Source organism: Eptatretus burgeri, chromosome 4 (assembly GCF_056783735.1).
Source record: "Eptatretus burgeri isolate ZD-2024b chromosome 4, Ebu_testis_v1, whole genome shotgun sequence".
NCBI classification, from domain to species: Eukaryota; Metazoa; Chordata; class Myxini; order Myxiniformes; family Myxinidae; genus Eptatretus; species Eptatretus burgeri.
Genome location: NC_140964.1, coordinates 79863277 through 79887672, shown reverse-complemented (window position 1 = coordinate 79887672; position 24396 = coordinate 79863277). Strand labels below are relative to the sequence as shown.

Genomic DNA, 24396 nt, shown 5'->3' with positions numbered 1-24396 from the left:
GGAGAGGGGAACGAAGAAAAAGAACCTTTCGGTCCACCACCACTGTACAAGCAATAAACAGCCTCTTACACCTCCCAACACACATGTAACGTCCATTTACCGAACAACCTGGCTAAACATGCATTTAATGGGGGATCTGGGCTTATCCTATATTTAATAACACACTGAGGGTCATTTCCGCAACAATATCTTTGAGGATTTGCTTATATGGTCTATAGTTGAGAGTATCTATTTTTGCATGCTGCTTGTGGAATGGAGTCTTGTTGCCTAACTAACTTCCAGGTATCCAAAGGAGACCTGGCTGATCAATTCAGGGACAGCATAATGCACACAGAGGAGAAGCAAGAGCAGGATATGAGAACCTGAGTACTGATGCTGGTTGCGTCAGCCTTCGGTGTAGAGTCAAGGCTGGATCGAACTTGCTCTTCCTTCTTGGGTGTGAAAAAAACAAAGTCCAGTTGGCAATGTGTATGAGGGGGTAAAGGCGAAACAGAGCAGGATAGGTTGGGTATCTGAAAGGCAAAAGATGAGTTGAAATGTTCTACCTTGTCATGAGTAGAGGTTATCTGCAGTGAGGTTATTTGAAGTGAGGGAGGGGATGGAGTAAGAGCATACACCAGAAAAAGACTTGACAAGGCATAATTTTGAGGAAGGAAACTGGATGGAGAGTTCAGCCTTGAGATTTTCAAGATGACGTTTTCTGGATGGTCCAAGGATTGACATACTGTGTATATTTTTTGCAAGCATTATGGAGTGACATAGATTACCCTGAAGTTTGTTTGGTCTTCTCTAATGAAAAAGCAATCTGCCTGACTTAAACTCTGTTCCCATAGGATTCAGTGTACAATTGCTGAGAGGGTGGAAATGATAAAGATATGATATGGGATAAACCAGTGCAAGAAAGTGTGAGGCTTTTGTGAAAGTATTGCCAGGCACAATCGATATTAAATGTACAGAGATGGCAGCCCAATCATTTGTGAGGGGAGTTTGCAGTCCCTGCAAGTTGGGCTGTGTAAACAGCTATATTCTGCGGCATTGAGATCACAGTCTCATAATAGCCAGATATATGGACTTTGAGAAGGACATGGTCAGGAGGACCAAAGGAGAAAATAATAGGAGAGGTTGGATGGTAGAGAATTGTATGATACAAAGCCCATAACAACCTTAAACAACCCTGGTGAATTGATCATTTTGTGTTGCAGAGATTTGTCTTTGTTGTGCTGTTAACACCCATAATCACATGTCTCCTGTTTAATGACTCTGCTGAAAATGAAGATGGTGGCAATGGAGAGGTTTTTTTTTTGTATACATGATTTAGGCTTGTGGAAGAGCTAGAGCAGAATGAAATGAACCAAAATGGAAATGGAGATACACCAATAGTGGAGTGGAAGTGAGAGCGAGATCAAGGGGAGGGGGAGAAGGACACATGGTGAACATGCTGCATACAAGCTGAAACACAGCAAGAATAGTAAGGGGAAAGTGGGGATGAAACATAAAAGGAACAAACTAAAAGAGGTGAAGGAGGGGGGTGGGTGGGAATCATAATATCCTGGAAAGGGGGAGTGCTCAGGAATTGGGTTATTGGGGTACAAGACATCATGGATATGGATGAGGGATAACCTGAAGTAGTGGTGAACAATGGTCTTTAAGCCCTTGAGGGAAGAATGGAACTGAACAGACTGGGGAAGTATGCTCCACAGGTGAGAGAAAAGAGGAACAAATAAGTGGAGGTGAGCAGTGAGCCTGGATTTTGGGAGTTTGAGAGGAAAAGGGTTAGTGACAGACCGTATGTGCCCTGTAGAAACCTGGGAGGGACAGAGCAAAGACGGCGGAGGGTGCAAGTCCAAAAAGGAGGTGGTAGAATACAGAGAGGCCATCAACACCTGTCTAGAGACTAACAGGTGTTGAATTTTATAATCCCAACACTTTTTGAAAAAAAACAGGGGGATATTGTAATTGGCCCTGTCCATCACTTGATCTCCTAAACAGTTGTGCAGAAATTCACCAATTTTGGTAGTTATAATCACCACATGGCACGAAGGTGCACGAGCAGTTTCATTTTTGGTCCCACCCCCTCGGGTGGGGTCAAAAGGTCATACATACAAAAAATAGGACTATGTCCTGAAGCTCACCTGGATCAGGAGCAACAGTCACTCAAACAAGGCAATCTCCAGTCATGGCTCGTGGACTTCCTCTCCTGTCACAGTCAATGTGTAGCTCTTAATGGCTCTCTATCATCTCCTCTTCCTGTCCAGGCTGGAGTTCCTTAAGGCAGTATTCTTGGCCCTGTGCTTTTTCTTGTTTTCATCAACGATCTCTCAGACTGGAAAATTCTCTATCTCTTTGCTGATGACTCCATCCTTTGCCGTACCATCTCTCATCCCTCGGATCGGCAGGCAGCAGCCTCTTCACTCTCGGCAGACCTGGATAAAATCACAAGCTGGTCAAACACTTGGAATATTGTCATGTCCAGGGGGTTAGCCCCTTCATGGACGAATGGCAAAACGATTTCCCTTGGATGCTTACAGCCGAGATTCTCGGAGGTTATGACGTGCGCGTGGGAAAGAACAGCAACAAGGACGGAGCAGATGGATGCACAGCACAAGGGGGTTTATCTCGAACCCACAAGGGATACACAGACACCAGCAAATTAAATAAATAATGATTTAATAAACAGAAACTCAAACAGTTAGAATGGAAATAAATCAAGACGTGAGGTAATTTAAATCTAAATTCCTATTTGAGGTGTCTCTACATTCAGACACAAAAACAGACAAGGGGAAAAGATAACGCAAAAGAAAAATCCCACCTCTATTCTGGCACTTAGCTTCAGGTCCAGAAGTGATAGTTTATGAGCTTTGTGGTCGAGCCGCACCGTCCTCCACGGAAAACCACGCCCAAAACGGCGCCAAGCTGCTCTCGTTGCGCGAAGCGTATGGGAGGTAATTTGTGCGGATGGTCCCTTCGTCAAGAGAGCCCACAAGCTGTCATGAAGGTTCCTCCTCACGATTGGGGCGGTCGCCGCCGCTCCTTTGCGGAATGCCGGGCTCACCCGCCCAGAATGGCACAGCAGGAGGCTTCGAGGTACGTCTCACACGATGTAGCCCAACAGTCGATGACTTGTGTCTTGCCCCATCACGCGGGAAAATTCACAGCAGGACACAAGAATTGTGTTGCTGTATTTCGTCGTGTCCAGGCGTAGCCAGCCAGCGAGACCCACTCACTCGATCGCGTCTTCCCACCATTATCTCTTTCTTCCCTGTTCTCCTCCAGAGATGTGCTATTCCTTCTCTGACTAACGTCACGCCCATTAATCATCCACTCCCGGGCGTGGTGTCACCCCTGGAAGCGGGATTATTTGCCTGCTTGGACGTGCAGCTCAGTTGTCATCATTTTAAGGAAGTGATCCCTTTTTATTGCCAGTCTTGAAATGCAAAAACATAGGAAAATGTCACAGGGGGCAATCACATACTGGGGAAATTATCCTTGGTCCTTACCTAATTAACACAGCACCACCCCCAATGTGGTGACAAGTAAGACTTAAGCTCAGTTTCCCTAATTAATTTATATCGAGATGTCTCCAACGTGTCCACAAACCAAGCTACTCTATACAATCCTATCTTTCCTATGAAATTCCTCCATCTACCCCACAAACATAACACAGCCCCCTCCCCTGAACCGACGCTCCTGCAAGGTTCAATGCAGGCGTTACCATTCCAGCTTTACCACTCACCGACTGACACCTAATTTGCCTATGAAATAAATTTTTGTGGGGCGGGGGGGCTGTGGGAAGCGAGCCGTAGTGAACTTACCTATTCTCCTGAACGTTCTACACCTCTTAAACACAACAATTCAAATATTTGCAAAACTCTTGGTTCCTTGCTCCTCACTCCTGGGGCAGGTAGGAAATATTAGAAAACACACCCAACAAATCTACTGCAACGGACAAAAACTTAACTGAAACACTTCAACGTTTGTACAACTCCCATCTAAAGACTGCATTACCCGGTGGATGCCACAATACTCAACGTAACCCGTGGAGCCATTCCAATTTACCTATTCCAAATTTCTGCGATCCCTGTCTCTCTGGTACAGGTTTGTGACATGGATCAAGTGAACCTTACCTCACATACTCACACAAATAAACTCAACATCAATCGATCATTCTAAACTCCCCAAGACCATGGCTTAAATGTTATTACACACGTGTGATCCTCAACTCGATAGCGGGGAGGTACCGTACAACAAAGATGGTGGGGACACTTCCGGTGCCAGATGGTGTGGTGCCAACCCCCCCCCCCCCTTCTGATGAAACTGCCAAAACCAAGAATCAATGCTCACCTTCACTCTTTCATTCCTGTTTTATTTCCCTACCTTTGGAACAAATTCCCACACTCTTCAATCCCACTCCTCCCTCCAGGTCTTCAAAACAGCTGTTCACCACCATCTCATATTTTCCCCTATCCAAAATGTTGATCTTTTCTACCCCCGTTAATCCATCCCAAACCCACTTCCTTCAAATTCCCTGCTTTTCTTCCTGAAAGTCCCTGTCGTGCAAAGTTTTGTGTACCCTGCCTCATCCCTATCCGTTACATAGATCTCCTAATGTCTCTGTTCGACTGTTTTGTGCTTCCCTCTTTCACCACTCGTCTCATGTCTTCCTTGTTATATATTCTGTGTGTTGGCCCTTATGCGAGCCTTGACAATGTATACAACCCACCCACCCACTACTCCTCTCCCTCCCCCCCCCCCGCACAGACCCCCTTCAGCCCTAAAAAAATTTTTAATACCGTGAGCAAACAAAATAAAAAAAATTGAAAAATAGATACAGGATATTGGGTAAGCGTCTGAAAGTAAAGGGTTGTGAGGTCATGTTTTCTGGGATTCTCCCAAGATTAGGAAACAATATAGAAATTATGAGCCGAGCAATCGACATCAACCACTGGCTGGAGGAATGGTGTAAGGAGGAAGGTTTTACATTTCGGAAGCAGTGGGAATCATTTAGAGGACAAAGGGAGTGTTTCCGGAATGACGGCCGTATGTTAAATAGAAAGGGGGCAGCAAGGTTTGCAGTGGGAATTGAAGGAATTCAGGCTTTTTTTCGGTCAGCGGAGGGTAGGTAAGCTATTGAGGAAGGAATTGATGATGAAATTGTGATCAATAAGGCCAGGCAAGAAAATAGAATTTCAGGAAGGGAAAAGTCAAATATCTTCTACACCAATGCCAGAAGTTTAAATAATAATAAGATGGAAGAGCTTGAAGCCAAAGTATATAGCGAGGAGGATGATGTAGTTGCAGTGAGTGAGATGTGGTTTAAGGAGGAGAGTAACTGGAGGTCAGGATTAGAAGACTACAAGGTGTATCGGTGTGATAGGAAGGAGAGAATAGGAGGACTATCACTCTGGGTGAAGGACAGCATTGTATCAAGAGAAAGGGGTGACATTAAGGAGGGAATTAATGTAGAGGATTCTGTATGGGTGGAGATTAGAGATTGTAAAAACAGTAAGATAATGGTAGGATGCTTTTATAAGGCTCCGGGTGTGAAGGAAGAGGAGGAAGGAGTACATGAAGAATTCAAAAGGGCATGTGGTAAGGGTCGAGTATTGATTATGGGGGATTTTAACTTGCCAGGGATAGATTGGGTCCAGGAACAGGGAAAGGGCAGAGCAGATGAGGATTTCCTAGTTTTAGTCCAGAATTGCTTTTTTTACCCAGTTTATAGATAAGCCCACGAGGGGGAGTGCAGTGTTCCACCTCCTTTTAAGTAATGATTCCAATATGGTGGAGGAGGTGGAGGTCAGGGAGCATTTAGGAGCAAGTGACCTTAACATTGTGTGTGCAAAGATTCTGTTGAGGGTTAGAGTTCAGAATAGTAGGGTAAGGCTATTAGATTTCAGGAAGGCCTACCTTGAGGGTAGGAGGAGAGAATTGGTTGATGGAGATTGGGAGACCCCAACAACAGGACAATCAGCATCAGAGAAATGGGAAACTTTCAAGGAGCAAATGTGTAGAGTGCAGAGCAAGTACATTCCAATGAGATGTAAAAGTAGAAACAGAAAGAGACCAGGGTGGTTGAGAAGTGAGATAAGGGATGCTATTAAAGGCCCAGTCACACCTTGACGTTTTAGCCAGCGATGGCAACGTATTAAAATTTATGTAAAACACTGGCTTACGTTGAACTTTTGATGTTTTTTTTTTAAGATTCGGACGTATTCATAACGACTTGGTCTTATGTATAACGCATTAGTAACAGACACAGAACGTTTCGTTGTGTTATAGATAACTTATACCAACGAATGCTGAACCTGTTGTCGGCCTACACAACCGATGCCCAACGATAGTCTAACTTAGGCATAGCGCGTTGCACGCATCGCCGACGATGTCGTGACGTAGCCTATTAAAAGGCTGATGCACAACGATTCGAATCATAACTGCCGTAGAAATGGAAGTGTCAACATCGCAGTCACATCTTGGCGATTTTGCCAGCGTATGCCGACCTAAGAAAAATGTGTCTAAAACGTTGGGGCACGTCAAATACGGTATGAGTAAGTTTGGTATACGTGAGTAGAACGCTAAAGTACGCTATCATACGTCGTAGTAAGTAGAGTACGTCAAGAAATTTTAAACATGTTCTAAATTTTACGACGTACTCGGCCTATGACACACGTTCCGCATGCGATGGGGATAAGTTGTACACACGATATGCGGACGCTTACACACGTCCACAAAGGCTACTTATAAGCTACTCATAAGTCGAAACACGTCGCGGTAATGTCTTTTTTACGCGAAACTTATTTCTAACTTATGTTTGACGTGCTTTGAACCAATTCTTTATGTAGTCCCAACACACATTGACGTATGTAGACGTATTCCAATGACGTCTTCCGGTCGACAAAAAAAAATAAATGAACGTGTTTCTAACTTCCAACTGCCATATAAAGACATGTTCCCAGCGGTTTTGGGAATTGGTATATAAAATGGTGTTCATAAAAGGGGAACCCAACAGTGTTTTTGAGTCATTTTTGAGTCGATGTCCATGTCAGCAGTAACAGTATCAGTATTAGTATTAGTAGTAGTTTGTTCCTGTTGGCAGTCGTCGGTGAGGGGGAGGGTGTGGGTTATGATGGATCCTCCTTGCGTCCGCGTGTCCACGGGTAGGAGACATCTTTGCACCATTGTTCGAAGTTCTTCGCGGCTAATTTTTTATGGGGCTTTTTCAACAATGAGCTATGGCTTGTTTTTACGATTTAGGTCTATTCATAACGGGTTGGACAAATGCACAATGAACTAATAATGTGCATAGAGCGCTTCAATAACTTATAAATACGGTATACCAATGAATAATTATCGTGTAGCCGGCGTTCACAAACTATGCCCAATGATAGCCTAACTTATCCATATCGTGCGGCAGTTTATCTTTGCCGGTGACGTGGGGTTTGCTATTCATAGGCTGCCACTCAACGATTTAAATGGCTGCATCTCCACTATTGAAAGTAGACGCTTGCGCTCAACAATTGGATTTTTTTTTACACTCAACGACTTTTAAACGGTACCACTCAACTATTTTCATTGTTTACAATGAACGATTTAAATTGCTGTCACTCGCCTTTGTTTTTTGACGCTGGCGCTCGGAAATTTTAATCGTTTCTATTGAACGTGCTAAATCGCTCAAACTCCACCATTGAAAGTAGATGCTTGCGCTCAACAATTGGATTTTTTTTACACTCAACGACTTTTAAACGGTACCACTCAGCTATTTTCATTGTTTACAATGAACGATTTAAATTGTTGTCACTCGCCTTTGTTTTTTGACGCTGGCGCTCGGAAATTTGAATCGTTTCTATTGAACGTGCTAAATCACTCAAACTCCACTATTGAAAGTAGACGCTTGCGCTCAACAATTGGATTTTTTTTACACTCAACGACTTTTAAACGGTACCACTCAACTATTTTCATTGTTTACAATGAACGATTTAAATTGCTGTCACTCGCCTTTGTTTTTTGACGCTGGGGTTTGGAAATTTGGAGCGTTTCTTCTGAACGTGTTAAAACGCTCAAACTCGACTATTTTAAATAGACGCTGCCCATGGACAATTGGAATCATAGCCAAGCTAGACATCGAAGTGTGAACATCCTCGTCATGCCGAAGAAAAGTTTGAAGAATGCTGCAAATAAGTGGCCTGGCCGTGGCCGTGGACGCTGGCGCAAGGACGATCCATTATACCGACATCTTTCAGCCTATGAGTAACTTAAAAGTAACGTCTGTCGACGTGTGGCAACGATCGCATAACGTGCCAACAACACGTTAATCATAGGTTAGAAATAAGTTTCGGGTACGCTAAACATTACCTCGGCGTGTCTCAACTTATGATTAACTTACAAGTAGCATGTGTTGACGTCTGTCAACGATCGCAGACCATGCATATAACTTGTGGCCAGCGTAGCGGAACGTGTGAGTCATACGCCGGCATACGTCGTGAAATTTCAAGCATGCAAAAATTTGAGGACAACCGAAAAGTACAACGTTTAAAGCCAGCGTACAACGACGTATGGCAGTGTTTTTCAGCGTGCTCTCAATGTTATCAAAACTTACCCATAACGTATTCAACGTGTGCCAGCGTTTTAGAAAAATATTTCGAAAATCGGCATACGTTGGCTAAAACGTCAAGGTGTGACTGGGCCTTAAGGATAGGCAGAAGGCATTTATTAGGTTTAAAATAACAGGACGAGAGTTACATTTATATCACTATCGGAGTAAACAGAGGCAAGTTAAGAAAATAACTCAACAAGCAAAAAGAGGGTATGAGAAGGACATGGCAAAGAATAATAAACACAATAGCAAGACTTTCTTTAAGTATATCAGGGGAAAAGAACAGGTTAGGATCAGTGTGGACCCATTGAGGAATAGCACCGGGAAAGTGGTGAGTGATGAAAGTGAGATGAGAGTCTTATTAAACAGGTATTTTTCTTCAACTTTAACACAAGAACAGTCAAGAGAATTGCCAATAGTTGAGAGTATCTATCAAGGAGGTGAGGAAGGTCTTTTATAGAAGATCCACATTGGAGTGGAGGAAGTAAAGGCACAGTTCGGTAATCTAAGAGTAGATAAGGCTCCGGGTCCACATAATAGTGTTACGGCTGTGGAAATTCGCATTACACCATAAAGAGTCCTCAGGTGAGATATATCGGTAAGTTCATGTGTAGTGAGCCCAAACCCGTTGTATAGAGGAAATATGTGTGATTCATCCGGGCTGCGACGCTTTGAGTTAGCCATTTTTCTTTCTCAATTGTTATTTTGGATCATTAAGCCACCAACAACTCAAACACCACCACCCTTGCCTCTTTACCTCCACAACTCCATCCCGCAAACATCGTTTCACCGCCATTCCCAAACGACGCCCACCAGCCACCAAACCACCACAGCAAACCCCCCACCACCTTCGCCTATCTCCTTCTACAACCATCGACCACACCACCAGTCAACACCAAACGTCATGCTGTCCAGGGCCCATTCGGTAATTGATGCCGAACGCGTCGAGCTGCGGGTACGAATGCGTTCCCCTCAGGGAGAAATTCGGATCAGGTAGGGTTCACGCCCCTTTTTCTCCGTCCAATGGGTGAGCGTCGGGCGGTATGGCCCCACCTCCAAGCGCGACCCAACCGTGCTGGCGCGGAGCACGCTGGAGAGGGCTCACTGACCACACCAGGGGCACGGAGTCTGGCGCAGCTGCGCGGACATTGCGGCTTGCCCGCCATCGCGTCACGAGGACGCGGGTAAGACCTTTTCGGTCTCGTGGACCTGGCTGCTCCTCCAGGCTCCGCGCATATTTGGTCCATGGACCTGTCTGCCTCCTTGCCTGTGAGGGTGGCTTTCGTTTCCTTTGCTTTTGAATGAATGCTGTGGCACCGTCCGACAAGTATAATTGTTTAAGTGTTGTAAATAATTATCGTCGGTAGTAGTGCTTTTCCTTTTGTTGCATTTTGTCTTGACTGTTATATGTGCATTACTGTATGTCTGTGAATACGTGCTTGTCTGTGTGTGTAATAAAGTGCTTGCTTGTTGAACTGTTTCCCGTCTCGTTGCGTCCTTTCCTTTGTTGAAAATTCCATCTTGCATCACGTAAGGGATTGATAGTGGGCTTAAAACACCCGGTAAATAATCTGAACCGTCGAGGTCGACGATAACTCCGCTCGGTTATCCCTGCAGCACGGAACGAGCCGCTTAAGTGCTTCGTGTCCGAAGTCGACCTGCGGCGAGGTACGATCGCCCGGTCGACCACTCGCGCAGGTACTTAGGTAGGTCGAATTTGGCGAGCAACCCTATCCTGCGCGGGTGGGCAATTAGCACGACCGTGGTGAGGTTAAACCCCCACCCATGACTGGCTCCTGGCAGTAGTTCCCGGAGGGTCACGACTGAAATGCATGTCGGTGGGCGAAGCGGCCGGTATTGGTTACATGCGGTCGTTCGCACGCCGGCGGGGCGCGAATTCGTAACAATATGCAACCGAGAGTATTGATGGTGATGGTTGAGCAGGTAAGCGAGATGTTAACGGATATTTTCAATAGTTTACTGGAGTAAGGATAGGTACTGGAGGATTGGAGAGAAGCAAATGTAACACCATTATTTAAGAAAGATCCAGAGAATAATTGGGAAACGATAGACCTGTTAGTTTGACTTCAGTTGTGGGGAAGGTGTTGGAGACATTTTATTTTTTTTTTGTATACCTTGGTCGAGGCTCGTATGATAGCAAACACACAACTCACAGCAAGGGTGCATGAGACAAGAGGGGCGGGAGTGGGAGGGACAAAACAGTGGGGAACAGACACATTAGGTGAACTGTGGAAGGGAGAGGGATGGGGATGGGACGGGGAACATGGTGAAGAGAAGATGGACATTACAGGGACTTTCAGGAAGGAAAGCAGGGGAATTGAAGGAAGTGGGCTTGGGTGGATTATCGGGGGTAGAAAAGATTGAGGATTTGGATGGGGGAAGATAAGAGGTGGTGGTGAACAGCTGTTTTGAAAGCCTGGGGGGAAGAATGGGAAAGAATAGAGTGAGGAAGTTTATTCCAAAGGCGGGAAAAAAGAGGAATGAAAGAGTGAAGATGAGCAGTGATTCGTGATTTTGGTAGTTTTACCAGAAGGGGGTTGTTGGCGGACCTTGAGCGCCCTGTGGAAATGTGGTGGGGACAAATCGCAGAGAGAGCAGGGGGGGCAAGGCTGGAGAGGAGTCGGTAGAAGACAGAAAGATGACCGACCAACCTGTGGTGATTGAGTGAGAGGCCCAAAGACTCAGCTTCATTGCGGGAGATGCCGATGATCTTAAATTCCCTGGTTTCGACAGCGTGAATCCGAGAAAGGTGGGAGGCAGGAGCACCAGCCCAGAGGGGAGAGCAGTACTCCATCAGGCTACGGACAAAAGCTTTGTAAGTGGTCAGGAGCTCAAGAGGGCCGAGGAAGGACTTTGCACGACGGAGGATTCCCAGTCGGCGACTGGCTTTTGAGGCGAGGTTGGAAATGTGACTTTCCCAGGAAAGGTCATGGCAGATTGTGAGACCCAGAAGCTTGAAAGAAAAGACTTCTTCCAGAGGATTGTTGAGAAAGTGGATGGGGGGGTTTGTAAACGGTCCTTTCGAAGAGACATAGTGAGAGTGTGAGATTTTTCTGGATTGAAAGACATGTTCCACGTGTTGGACCAGTTTGTGATTTTATCCAGATCTGCAGTGAGCGAAGAAGCTGCTGCTTGCCGGTCTGAGGGATAACAGTTGGTACGGCAGAGGGTGGAGTCGTCGGCAAAGAGAAATAGAGGATTTTCCAGAGAGTCCGAGAGGTCATTGATGAAAACCAGAAAAAGAACAGGGCCCAGAACGCTACCTTGAGGAACTCCAGCCTGCACAGGAAGAGGGGATGAAAGAACTCCATTTAGGGCCACACGTTGACTGCGACAGGAGAGGAAGTCTGCGAGCCATGAGTGGAGATGGCCTTGAATACCATGGGAAGAGAGTTTGGTGAGTAGGGCAGGGTGCCAGACTGTGTCAAAAGCAAGTGATATGTCCAGGGATATGGCTCGGATTTCCTGTCTGGCATTGAGGACCTCCATCCATTGATGGGAGAGCAGAAGCAGCATACCCAGGGTAGAGTGACCTTGTCTGAAACTAAATTGATGATTGGAAATCAAGCCATTGGAGAAGAGGAAGGATTTCATGTCTGAAGCGATGATGGATTCCATAACCTTGCTGATGATTGGGAGAAGGCTGATTGGTCTGTAGTTACAAGGATCTGTTTTTGCACCTTTTTTATGCAGGGCAGTGATGTTAGCAGATTTCCAAGCAGATGGCAGATGACCTTGGGCAAATGAGAGGGTGAATAGAACAGAGAGAGGGTGAGCAAGAGCAGAAGAGCAGGCTTTGAGGACACGTGGGCTGATGCCGTCTGGACCGGTTGCAGAATCTGACTCGAGGTTTGAAAGCAAGCTCTCCACCTTGTCAGGAGAAAAAGATACAGAGTCCAGGGACAGTTGGGTGCGACTGGGTAAGTGGGTAGAGATAGTGATGGGTTTAGGACACAAGATTTCGCTGCAAACACCGAGTTTAAACATTCAGCTTTTTCACGTGTGGAATCAGCAGTGCGGCCATTTGAGGTAAGGGAGGGATGGAGGGGGAAAATACACCAGTAACAGATTTGATTAAATGCCACCAGGATTTTGAGGAGGGAGAGAGGTTTGAGAGTTCAGACTTGAGATGAGAAAGATGTTGTTTTCTGGCTCTCCTGAGGGTAGATACACACTTGTTCCGAGCTTTGTGGAAGGAACTGAGATTGCCCTCAGTTGGGTTTGCTTTCCATGAGGCAAAGGCAAGTTGTTTCAGGACAACTGCCTCGCCACAAGCTTCAGTAAGCCAAGGGCGGGAGGAAGGGTAAGACAACTGAACACGAGAGGGGATAAATCTGTGCATGAGGGAGAGCAAGTTTCTTTGAAAAAATTCCCAGGATGAGTTGATGTTTGAGAAAGTGGTGATAGGAGACCAGTCTGTAAGTTTTATGGCTGCTCGGAGACCCTGCCAGTCGGCTTGAGTGAAATGCCAGACTCGACGGCAGTGAGGTGGTTCTCTGATAACAGCCAGAGAGATGTCCACTTTGACAAGGACGTGGTCAGAAAAACCGATTGGAGCAGAGGAAGAGCAGCAGATATTGTCAGGGAAATTTGTCAAAATCAGATCCAGAAGAGATGGAGTACCATTGGTTGAGATCCGGGTCGGGAAGTTGACCGATTGAGTCAGTCCTAATGAGTCGCAGAAAGCTTTTGCTGAGGTGCCATGGCAGGTGAGAGAGGTACCCACACCTAGCCAACTGGCGTGATGACAATTGAAGTCACCACATAAGAGGAAGAGAGAGTTTGGATGAGAAGATAGAAGATGGTCCATGTTTTCGGATAGTGAGGTGTAGATGGAGTCATCACTGTTCGGTGGACGGTACAGTACACATATAAACATGAAGTGGGAGTGGAGGGGAAGCCGAAGCCAGAGGTATTAATTAAGGACCAGACGAGGAACCATTTAAACAAATAGATACTAATTAAAGGTAGTCAGCATGGGTTTACCAAAGGTAGTTCCTGTTTAACAAATATTTTAGAGTTCTATGAAGCAGTGTCTGATTGGGTGGATGAGGGAAAGGCAGTGGACATAGTATATCGAGACTTTAAGAAGGCATTTGATAAGGTACCACATCGGGGGTTATTAGCCAAAGTGAGGGCTTGTGGAGTGGCTGGTCAGGTAGTAATTGGATTGCAAACTGGCTTGGTGATAGGAAGTAAAGAGTGGCTGTGAGTGGGAGGATGTCTTGCTGTGAGGATGTAAGTAGCGGGGTACCTCAGGGATCAGTACTCGGACCATTACTATTCATTATTTACATCAACGATTTGGATAATGGGGTAAAGAGTAAGCTCTCCAAATTTGTAGATGAATCAAAGCTTAGAGGTAAGGTGGATAGCAGAGGGGGTAGTGAACAGATACAAGAGATTATTGATACTTGTATAGATTGGGTGAAAGACTGGCTGATGGAATTTAACCTGAGCAAGTGTAAGGTGTTGGGATGGGAAAGAACAATGAATTGTATTTGGAGGGGGATCATTTATAAATCAAAAGAGGTGGTGTTAGCATTGTACAGGAATTTAGTGAGGCCACATTTCGAATATTGTGTACAGTTTTGGTCACCACAGTTCTGGAAGGACATAGATGCCATAGAGAGGGTTCAGCGCAGGGCTACTAGATTGATTCCGGGCCTAGCGAGACTCAGCTATGAGGAGCAGCTGAAGGAGACGGGGCTTTATTCACAAGAAAGGAGGCGGTTACGAGGAGATATGATAGAGATGTTTAAGATAATGAAAGGTATAGACCTAGTAAGTGCAGATGAATATATAATTATTCAACAGAGTAGACAGTGATAGAACCAGGGGCCATAGCCTGAGAGTAAAGAAGAAGAGAGTTAAGAAGGTAAGACGGCAGGGGACTTTTAATCAGAGAGTAGTTAATGCATGGAATGGCCTCCCTGGAAAGGTAGTGGCAGCAGAAAAAGTAGATAAGTTTAAATTAGAATTAGATAGGTACCTGGCAGTTATGGAGATGGAGGCGTATGGGGATGTCGATAAGACTTTTCGGTAGTTTGAGCATTGATGGTTGATTGTGTGCATGTGTGCAGTGTTGTTGGTGGAGGTCTTGTCAAGGGTGGTTGTGTGGTTGATGTGTGTTTTTAACCAAGCCCATGCCCCCTCCCCTGAGGGGAAGAAGAAAAAAACAAATACAAAAACTACAAAAAATAAAACAAACAAACGATTTTTTTATTTCATTAATTAAAAACTTTTTTTGCATTTTCTTCCTTGGATCTTGTGTTGATAAATTAGTATGGTGTTCGCACACAGGCGTGATGGACTGAATGGCCTCCACCTGTGTTAGAATTCCTTGTGAAACTTTGGTACATCATGGGTGATGAAGGTTGTGGTCAGGTTTCACCGAAATAGTGTGTGTAGTTTCAGAGAAGAGAGCAAATACCTGTTTTCTTGGGGGGGGGAGGGAGGGGCAGTTGGGATTTTGATGTGCAGATTTTGATGCGGTCAATACACCTTCATTAGGCATCAGATTTGAAGCTTGTGGCCAAGTTTCATCAAAATTGTGTTTGGTTGAAGCGATAATGATGGAAGAGTTTACAAACTCATTGTTTACTGACACCTACGGATACTGCTCGATCGCATAAGCTCAACGGACTAAATACCAGGTGAGCTAAAAATGTAATTACAGGCACATTTTAAAATAAAACTTTGTATATGCAATCAACATTGGGGAATGCATGAAATATATAACGATTTTTTTTTAATTTGACCCCAGGTTCATTCTCCAGGAGCTGGGGACTTAAGGTCACACAGGGGTCAAAATGTGAAAATAATTTTTAACTCAAAATTTGATATTTAGTCATTCCTGTTGGAAGTTTTTGCCATCTTTCAACTTTGATTTTGGTGGGAAGCGTGGGCATTTGCAATGGCACGCTATCGACTTCACTCTAGTTTTTATATATTATATTCTAGATAACAAAAATGTGGACCAGTGAATAATTCTGAAATATGATCAATGAAAATACTAAGCATGTTGTACATAGACGATTGGCTATACAAAGTGATACAGCCAATGATTGCCTGTCAAGGACATCCATATGAAAGAGCATCATTGCAAATAAGTCCATCACTAATGATGCCTTGCGCTGACTATGTATATAACCGAAAACATTATACACTGACGGAAAATTAAAGGTTCCACTCAGACGGGACAGGTGTGTGTGTACATCGCTGAAGAACATCTTGATTAGAAATGTCAGCATCATTTTTGTAACTTACATAAAAGCTTTGCTATTACTACAAATAAAAGTTCAGGTCAAATTTGAACCACATTCATAAAATGGAACTATGTAAAGCACAACTCAAAACTCTGAACAAACCTCAGTGCTGCAATGCAGCAAATGTAGGCCTTTGGATTCAAACTTCCTCGACAGATCGTGTGTGTGTGTGTGTGTGTGTGTGTGTGTGTGTGTGTGTGTGTGTGTGTGTGTGTGTGTGTGTGTGTGTGTGTGTGTGTGTGTGTATATATTGATCTATTGAAGGGCTTTGTATTATCGATAAAGATCTTTGACACTGTTTACCTCTGCCACTGAAGGCAGGCGTAAATTATGTTTTCACCCCTGTCTGTTTGTTTGTGAGCAGGATATCCCAAAAAGTTATTTACGGATTAGGATGAAATTTGGTGGACAGGTTGAGTGTGTGAGAAGGACGAACTAATCAGATTTTGGTGAAGATCTAGATCTGGATACGAGAACATTTTAAAATGAATCTTCACCATTGAGAGATCGGGCCAAAAACGATCTAATGTACGATATCTCAAAAGGTTATGGACAGATTCGGATAAAACTAGGTGGATGAGTTGATTAGGCGACTAGAACAAGCCGATTGAATTTTGGTTAAAGTCTGGATACAGATCCAGCCTATCAGTGGGATACAAAATATAAACTGTTAAGCCTGGCAGAGGTATGCCCTCTTCTGAGTGCCGTTCTCATTACAATTGGGACTTTCTGAAGATGAGACTATATCTGAAACCGTTTCCTTTAAATCAACGACCTGGAAAGTTTTCAGGTCTTTCCACCACACATTTAATAGGAATTCAAATGAAATTAGAAGCAGAACATCAATTTGAGGATGCAAAAGATTGCAAAATTCATGTCATGTAATACACAGCCAAGACATGGGTGCAAGCATGTTTCAGGCTGTGTGTACACGTTGCATGAAGCTCTTTGTTTTGGTGATGTACACGATGCTCTGAGTGTGCTTGTAAAGTGAGGTCAAACTGCCCAGTGAAACAGTCCACCTTCCGAGTGCCGTGCCATGATTTAAAAGGTGGAAGTCATACCCTCCCCCATAGATAAATAAATATAAGAAGTTGTGAAGCTTTGGTGTTTGTGTAAGAAGTGAAACTACTCAAAAATATGAGGATATTTAAAACTGTCTTGGAGCATTCCCCCAAGTTTACTATCACCGTTGAATCAAACATATGTACCGACACGAAAAAATAAAAATTCTGGAAAATCATTGCAGGGGAACAATCAATTCTGGGATAGCATAGCAACCAGGTTACAACAGGGTCTAGCAGGCCAGAGGTTTTGCTTTTCTTAAAATAAAATAACAAGCAATAGTTTGTAGAATTTGTCTGATGATTATTCTGCATAAAATTATATCAAAAGGAGTTGTTTTGTGGGGGGGGGGGGGAATTAATTATTCATAAGGTAAGGAATCCTCTCCATTTTAACAGGCCTGATTCAACATGGCATGTTCTTAAAAAGGATCCAGGTTTTCATGTCGACCCTGATAAGCCAGGGGGATGTATGGTCCTATGATGTCAATTCTGGCATCACATGAGTCTGATGAGTGCGGTTATGAATATTTCAGGTGGGATGTGAAAAGGTTTGTGAACATTGCCAACTATATGAAGACAGTCCTGACAATTAGTACAGTATTACATGTCCTACTTCATGTCACGATGCGAGGTTGTGCACCAATCGTCACAAAGTGGAAGCACAACATAAATAGAGCAAGGAAATCACGTCGGTTTGATCAAGGACTTTAATTACAACAGTAATTACAATACAAAACAAGGTGTGCCACAGAAGCTAGGAACACACACAGCACGGAACGAGGGGTGTGCGAGTGAACATGCAGCAGAGAGGGGCTAGTGGGGGTGGGCATGCAAAGAGCGAATCCGGGACAGACGGGAACAGCGCTACATCATCACCATCATCATCACCGCCACCACCATCATCATGCGACACGTCATGGTTTCATCTGACAGACAACATTTGTTTGCCATCAGAACAGCAAGAGTACTATTATTCCTTCACTCGTTACTAATTCATTCCCATGTGAGTTCGTAGTTCTATTTAATTCCTTCCCGCTGTTCACCCGTTTTTTTTTGACTTGTATCAGATTTTCATGATTCTGGCCTGAACAAGGCTGCCTTTCTCTCTTACCCTCCTTTCTGCCACGTTTTAATATCCTCACACTCACAACCTGCACTCGTAATAAAAATTTGCGTTTACTCTGCTACCTGTAATTAACAAAACGTAAACGGCAATGCATATTTTCCAATACTTATTCACGATTTATTTTTTTTTTGTCACTAAAACCTGACATGCGGTTGTTCACGCGTAGATACGTTAAAAGGTAAAACCGATAAGTTTTACAGGAAGGATTCGGATTATAAATCATGATTCGGAAGATGGGAGTAACAAACGAGCCTGGATTCCTCCTCTTTCTCATGTGGTCACCGCGGGGTCACCCAAGCGGGATATAATTCTGACCCATGATGGTTGTGTTGCAATGAGCACCACGCGACCACGATCTGTCTTGAAATGTCTTTACCTCATTCCCCGACTCCGGAAATCAAGCAATCAAACAGAGGCCCTAGAACCGACAGGTGCGTTCACAATGGGTTGGAGTTGGGGAATTGGGGGGCTTGAAAAGGTGAATGGGGTGGTGGGGGGCGCCTCGGAATGGATTTAAAAACCGTAATTCATGCCGCGACAGAAAGAGCAGCGACCGAAGGGGCTCCCTGTACGCGGCAGTTTCATGCGGAACAGGCAGCAGAACATCGAGCCCCCAAGGCCACACGAATTGTAAAAGCAACGTCACGTTCACTGCGCGAGGCTTGATGGGCGGGACGTAGTGGTGATAAGGGAGGGGAGAATCTAAAGGGCGGAGACACTAAGGGGTGGGGCATGAAGAGAGCCAGACTTGGTGCGCACTTCAAATGAAAAAAAAACAAAAAAAAAACAACAGTCCGCGAAAGCTCCATTCAGAAGAGCTGCGGATATCTATATGCATAGATCTGTGGTCGTCTGAACCGCCGTCGGCACACACAGAAGAGGGAGAGTGAGAGAGAAATCTGTGCAGATCGAGCCATGCGAGATGGAGGGACAGAGAGATGGTTTAAGCGTTCAGTGTTTGTCCACGTCCTGCAACCCCACCTCTTCTACGGGGTTCATCGGAGAGGATGGATGTGCTGTATTAAATACTTTAGCATCGCCATTTAATCTCCACGAGCAAAGGCCGAATATTCATTCATTTATGTTCACCCCCCCAACCCAACCCCATGTCCCTCTGTAAATACCCCCCTCCCTCCCCCCCTACAATTAACCAACCCATGACAAATACAACTCCGCTGGAAAATTAAAAAAAAATTGTAAACAAACGAATATCTATACAAATAAATAGGTGCATAAATAATTTAAACAAATAAATATATTGATATTTCCCTCCTTTGGCCCATTCCTCTCACAAAGCAAGTGAATACAGAATGCCAGGTTCTAACATAATGTCTAAGGCTATGACATGGAAGGGTCATTGTAGTAACAACTCAATACAACGTTTTGGGCACATATGCGCAAGTCATCAAAACAACAGAACGTGCAACGCATGTTGCGAATAGACTTTTGCTCTGGGGTGGTCAATATATTACAGATGCAGAAATGGAGGAAGATTGGAACCCCTCCCCTCCCCCCACTCCTTCTGCCATTACGTTTGTCTTCCTCTCAAAATCGTGTTCCCCTTTTCTTAACAAACACCCCAAACTCCCCTTACCCTCCATTAGCCACCACTGCTCTTCTCTTCGCCAAAAACTTTCCACAAGAGTTATCCCCCAGCCCTCAGCTAACGTACAACCAAAGTGAACGTGTCGACCCAATGTACACAATCAATAAGATGTCTATCAAAACCGCTCAACTAAAGGGCTAGCCAAACACCTTTATCCTATCCTGTTTCTTCAATCCCACTCTGCCCAACACCCGTACAGGTGGGCACACACCACAGGTACCACGGGATGCGCCCAAAGAGGGCAGAGTTGATGTTGAAACGCGGAATCTTTAAATACTCTCCTCACATGTTTAACCTTCCCCGTTGATGCCACCAAGCATTTACGCAATATAAAGACAATTCATCCCGAAGGGATGCGGGAGATTATGTCGATTTGGTCGAGCAGCTTCCGACGGTGCATCTATCGTCTCACCTCCGATGCCAGCTGGTGGGGCGTTTTTGGTGGGGATTCAATAGCTGTATATTTGTTTTTATTTCCCCCACATGGGGAAGGACAGTACACAATATTATCGAAAATATTTTTTTTCTTTTTCTAAATCCACAGGGTACCCCGTGGTGGGGGGTACTGCAGGGTGTACGGTATTGCGTACTATTGTAGACGTGTAGTCAACACGCGCTCGCGTGCCGAGGGGGTTCGTATGTACACGGGGCGTGCAACATCGTTCATGCACCCGACACCGAACGAGGATCCAACGCAGAGGGAGCAAGTGCGTGTGCGAATGTCGGGTGAAGATCAACGGTTGCGTCCATCCTTCGGGATGAGAAATGGTACATCGATGAGTTGTGGTGGGCACCGTTACTTTCGGCTTGGAGCAGTGAGATCCTATAATGTTGCGCTGCACGGCGGCGCCAAGCCCACATGACAACGGTGCAATGACCGTCTGGTGTGACTACGTCAATGGTGACACCTGCGGTCGCCTCCGATAATAAAGCACTCGAAACATGGTTATGCACGTATATGTACACATTGCTGATCACTAATACTGCTCGCTCATGCATCGTTCGTCTTCTTGCATAATCATGACATATACTACACGGCAGGAGCCTGCGACCTCGAGAACTCAGCACAAGAAGCGTTTCACATGCGCTTGAAGCTGCGGCCCTTCGAGCTAGCACGCAGATGACTACGTTTTGGTCCACGTAACTCGCACATCATACAAATGAAAAGCGTTCGCTATAACCCAATGACCGATCTGTCCGAGCCCTTCTCTCTCACGGTGACATGGAGTTTAAAACTTACACACAAGAAAACACGCACGCACCTGGAGCAGAACGGAAAGGAAGCTCTTCTGTTCTTTTTATCGTTTTTTTTGTGTTAAAATAAAAAATAAATTAAACTCCACGATGTCCAGAGTGTGGGCTGATTTGAGAAGTCACGTGCTGTGACCTAGGATGGCAGTAACCATTTTGATATCCCAGGACTCCAGGGTGTATTTCCTGCTGCTGCTGCTGCTGCTGCAAGATATTAACTACACGCATCCAAAGCTTTAATTAGTATGGGTGTTTTGTTTACTCCGTTCTATGCTATACTCGCATGCTATCCATACAACCCAGATGTGCTACTGTAGAGTCAAATGTCAGAAATAAAGAGGGAAGAGAAAAAAAACAAAACAAGAGGTTGGAATGCAAACAAAGCGACTCAGGTATGTGTTCATGGAGAATGGGTTGGCAAGGAAGTGTTTCTGATTCAAGGCTTAGGAAACGGATGGTAAAGACAATGTGGGGTTGTTGAGTTGAAAAACGAGTTTGGGATGTGGGAGGTTTCGGGAGCTGGCGTGTGATTTGAAGGCTTGTGATATGAGGTTTAAAAGATGAATTCGGGGACGGGTCGGGGATGAAACTTGGGGTAATTTGGGAGAAGGCAACATTTGGGTTGTTCATGCGTGGGTCATGCTTGCACACAATGGCACGGATATGCAGTGAAAGACATAATCAAGAAAGAGACAAAGAGCAAAAAAAAAAAAAACAAGAAAAGTTTGAAGATTATGAAAGGCAAAAGGCAGGAAGAACCACAAAGACGGACCAGGCGTCAGAACATGACCACATTGCAGCTCCCAAAACTACACCTCATATGCAGTCCCTCCGAAACACTCGCACATCCCTTCCCCAGCTTTCCTCCTCTGCACTTCCTCCCTCAGCCCTGCCACCTTTGCCCAGCACGAGGCCTACACGCCGAAGATCCCCCCAAACGTTGAAGCGATGACAATTCCCAGGACCACGCAGCAGATGATAATCATAATCTTCTTCTGTAAAGGTTGAAGAGCAGGTAGGGAAGCCATAAAAAAAGAGGAATAAAGTTGTAGAAACACAGGGAGGTAGGAAAACAGTCAGAAAGTTAGTAGATCAAAACAAAAATGCAAAAGTCATGATTAAAGTACAACAAAGATAAAGACACAAGCACATTGATTTACATGAATAAACAGAAGCGTATTTGGTTCTGTCGCGGTAAATAGAATTGTGGTAATTTAAATAATCACTGCATTACATTTCCTGCTTTGTCAAATCTAATTATTATTTGTCACTCCGAAAGCATCATTAAACACGATCGTACAGGAACGTTTCCTGTGGAGTAGCAGAAAGTCAAATGAAGGTGGAATTGTCATTACACTCAAGGGATGTCATCCAACTGATGCTAATATCAGTGTAACCAAAAACAACATCTGAGAATCCCAACGGTGGTGAATGCCAGATCTCGACGATATCGACAACGAGCAAATTATTATATACTGGTGTTGGAAAGACTGGCTGGAAACAGGAACCTGGCTTAAATGGAATGTGTGTGTGTGTAGGTAATGTCTAAAACTCCTATCAACCTTCAGATCATAAATATTCCTCAGCCCTTCGAAATTAAACTGACCTCCAGATGGCTGCTAAAACAATTAGCTGTGAGTGATTTCTCCCCTGAACCCTAAAATGTCAGCCATGGCGCCAGTATATCTGGAGGATGAAGAGACATAGTCTCACTGAATACTATATAAGAATTCAAAGTTTCCATGTACTGCAGAGTTGGGGGAAGAGTGTGTTGCTTGCATTCCCCCGATTCTCCATATGCTCAATTGTTTTTTTTGTTTTAATAAATGACTCAAACATACAGGAGGAATTGAGAATTTCTTTGACACTCGGTAATTTAGAAAACACGTTAATACGACAAATGGCTCGGTAATCGGGTGTCATTTCACAACCACTCGCTAAGAATGACGGTGCACGAAACAATCGCTCGGGGTGACGGTGCACGAAACAATCGCTCGGGGTGACGGTGCACGAAACAATCGCTCGGGGTGATGGTGCACGAAACAATCGTTCGGGGTGACGATGCATGAAACAATCGCTCGGGGTGACGGTGCACGAAACAATCGTTCGGGGTGATGGTGCACGAAACAATCGTTCGGGGTGACAATGCATGAAACAATCGCTCGGGGTGACGGTGCACGAAACACTCACTCGGGGTGACGGTGCACGAAACAATCGTTCGGGGTGACAATGCATGAAACAATCGCTCGGGGTGACGGTACATGAAACACTCGCTCGGGGTGACGGTGCACGAAACAATCGTTCGGGGTGACGGTGCATGAAACAATCGCTCGGGGTGACGGTGCACGAAACACTCGCTCGGGGTGACGGTGCACGAAACAATCGCTCGGGGTGATGGTGCACCAAGAAACAATCGCTCGGGGTGACGATGCACGAAACAATCGCTCGGGTTGACGGTGCACGAAATATTCGCTCGGGGTGACGGTGCACGAAACAATCGCTCGGGGTGACGGTGCACGAAACAATCGCTCGGGGTGACGGTGCACGAAACACTCGCTCGGGGTGACGGTGCACGAAACAATCGCTCGGGGTGACGGTGCACGAAGCAATCGCTCGGGGTGACGGTGCACGAAACAATCGCTCGGGGTGACGGTGCACGAAACAATCGCTCGGGGTGACGGTGCACAAAATACTCGCTCGGGGTGACGGTGCACGAAATACTCGCTCGGTGTGACGGTGCACGAAACAATCGCTCGGGGTGACGGTGCACGAAACAATCGCTCGGGGTGACGCTGCACAAAACACTCGCTCGGGGTGACGGTGCACGAAATACTCGCTTGGGGTGACTGTGCACGAAATACTCGCTCGGTGTGACGGTGCAGGAAACACTCGCTCGGGGTGACGGTGCACGAAAAACTCGCTCGGGGTGACGGTGCACGAAACACTCACTCGGGGTGATGGTGCAGGAAACACTCGCTCGGAGTGACGGTGCACGAAACACTCGCTCGGGGTGACGGTGCACGAAACACTCGCTCGGGGTGACGGTGCACGAAACACTCGCTCGGGGTGACGGTGCATGAAACACTCGCTCGGGGTGACGGTGCAGGAAACACTCGCTCGGAGTGACGGTGCACGAAACACTCGCTCGGGGTGACGGTGCACGAAACACTCGCTCGGGGTGACGGTGCAGGAAACACTCGCTCGGAGTAACGGTGCACGAAACACTCGCTCGGGGTGACGGTGCATGAAACACTCGCTCGGGGTGACGGTGCACGAAACACTCGCTCGGGGTGACGGTGCATGAAACACTTGCTCGGGGTGACGGTGCACGAAACACTCGCTCGGGGTGACGGTGCACGAAGCAATCGCTCGGGGTGATGGTGCACGAAACACTTGCTTGGGGTGACGGTGCATGAAACACTCGCTCGGGGTGACGGTGCACGAAACACTCGCTCGGGGTGACGATG

The 24396-nt window shown here is 45.5% G+C and overlaps 1 protein-coding gene across 6 annotated transcripts in view; it reads right to left on the bottom strand.

Moving 5' to 3' along the window:
• LOC147028483 (syntaxin-1A) overlaps positions 1-24396 on the bottom strand; it is a 150200-nt gene that overhangs the window by 20493 nt on the left and 105311 nt on the right. The window contains exon 10 of one of the 6 annotated variants that reach the window (XM_085878908.1): positions 363-431. The exons of 2 other annotated variants lie outside the window; for them this stretch is intronic. In XM_085878908.1, coding sequence (XP_085735034.1) covers positions 363-431 — 69 coding nt within the window. 3 more of the 6 variants (XM_085878907.1, XM_085878912.1, XM_085878909.1) reach the window with 3 other exon arrangements.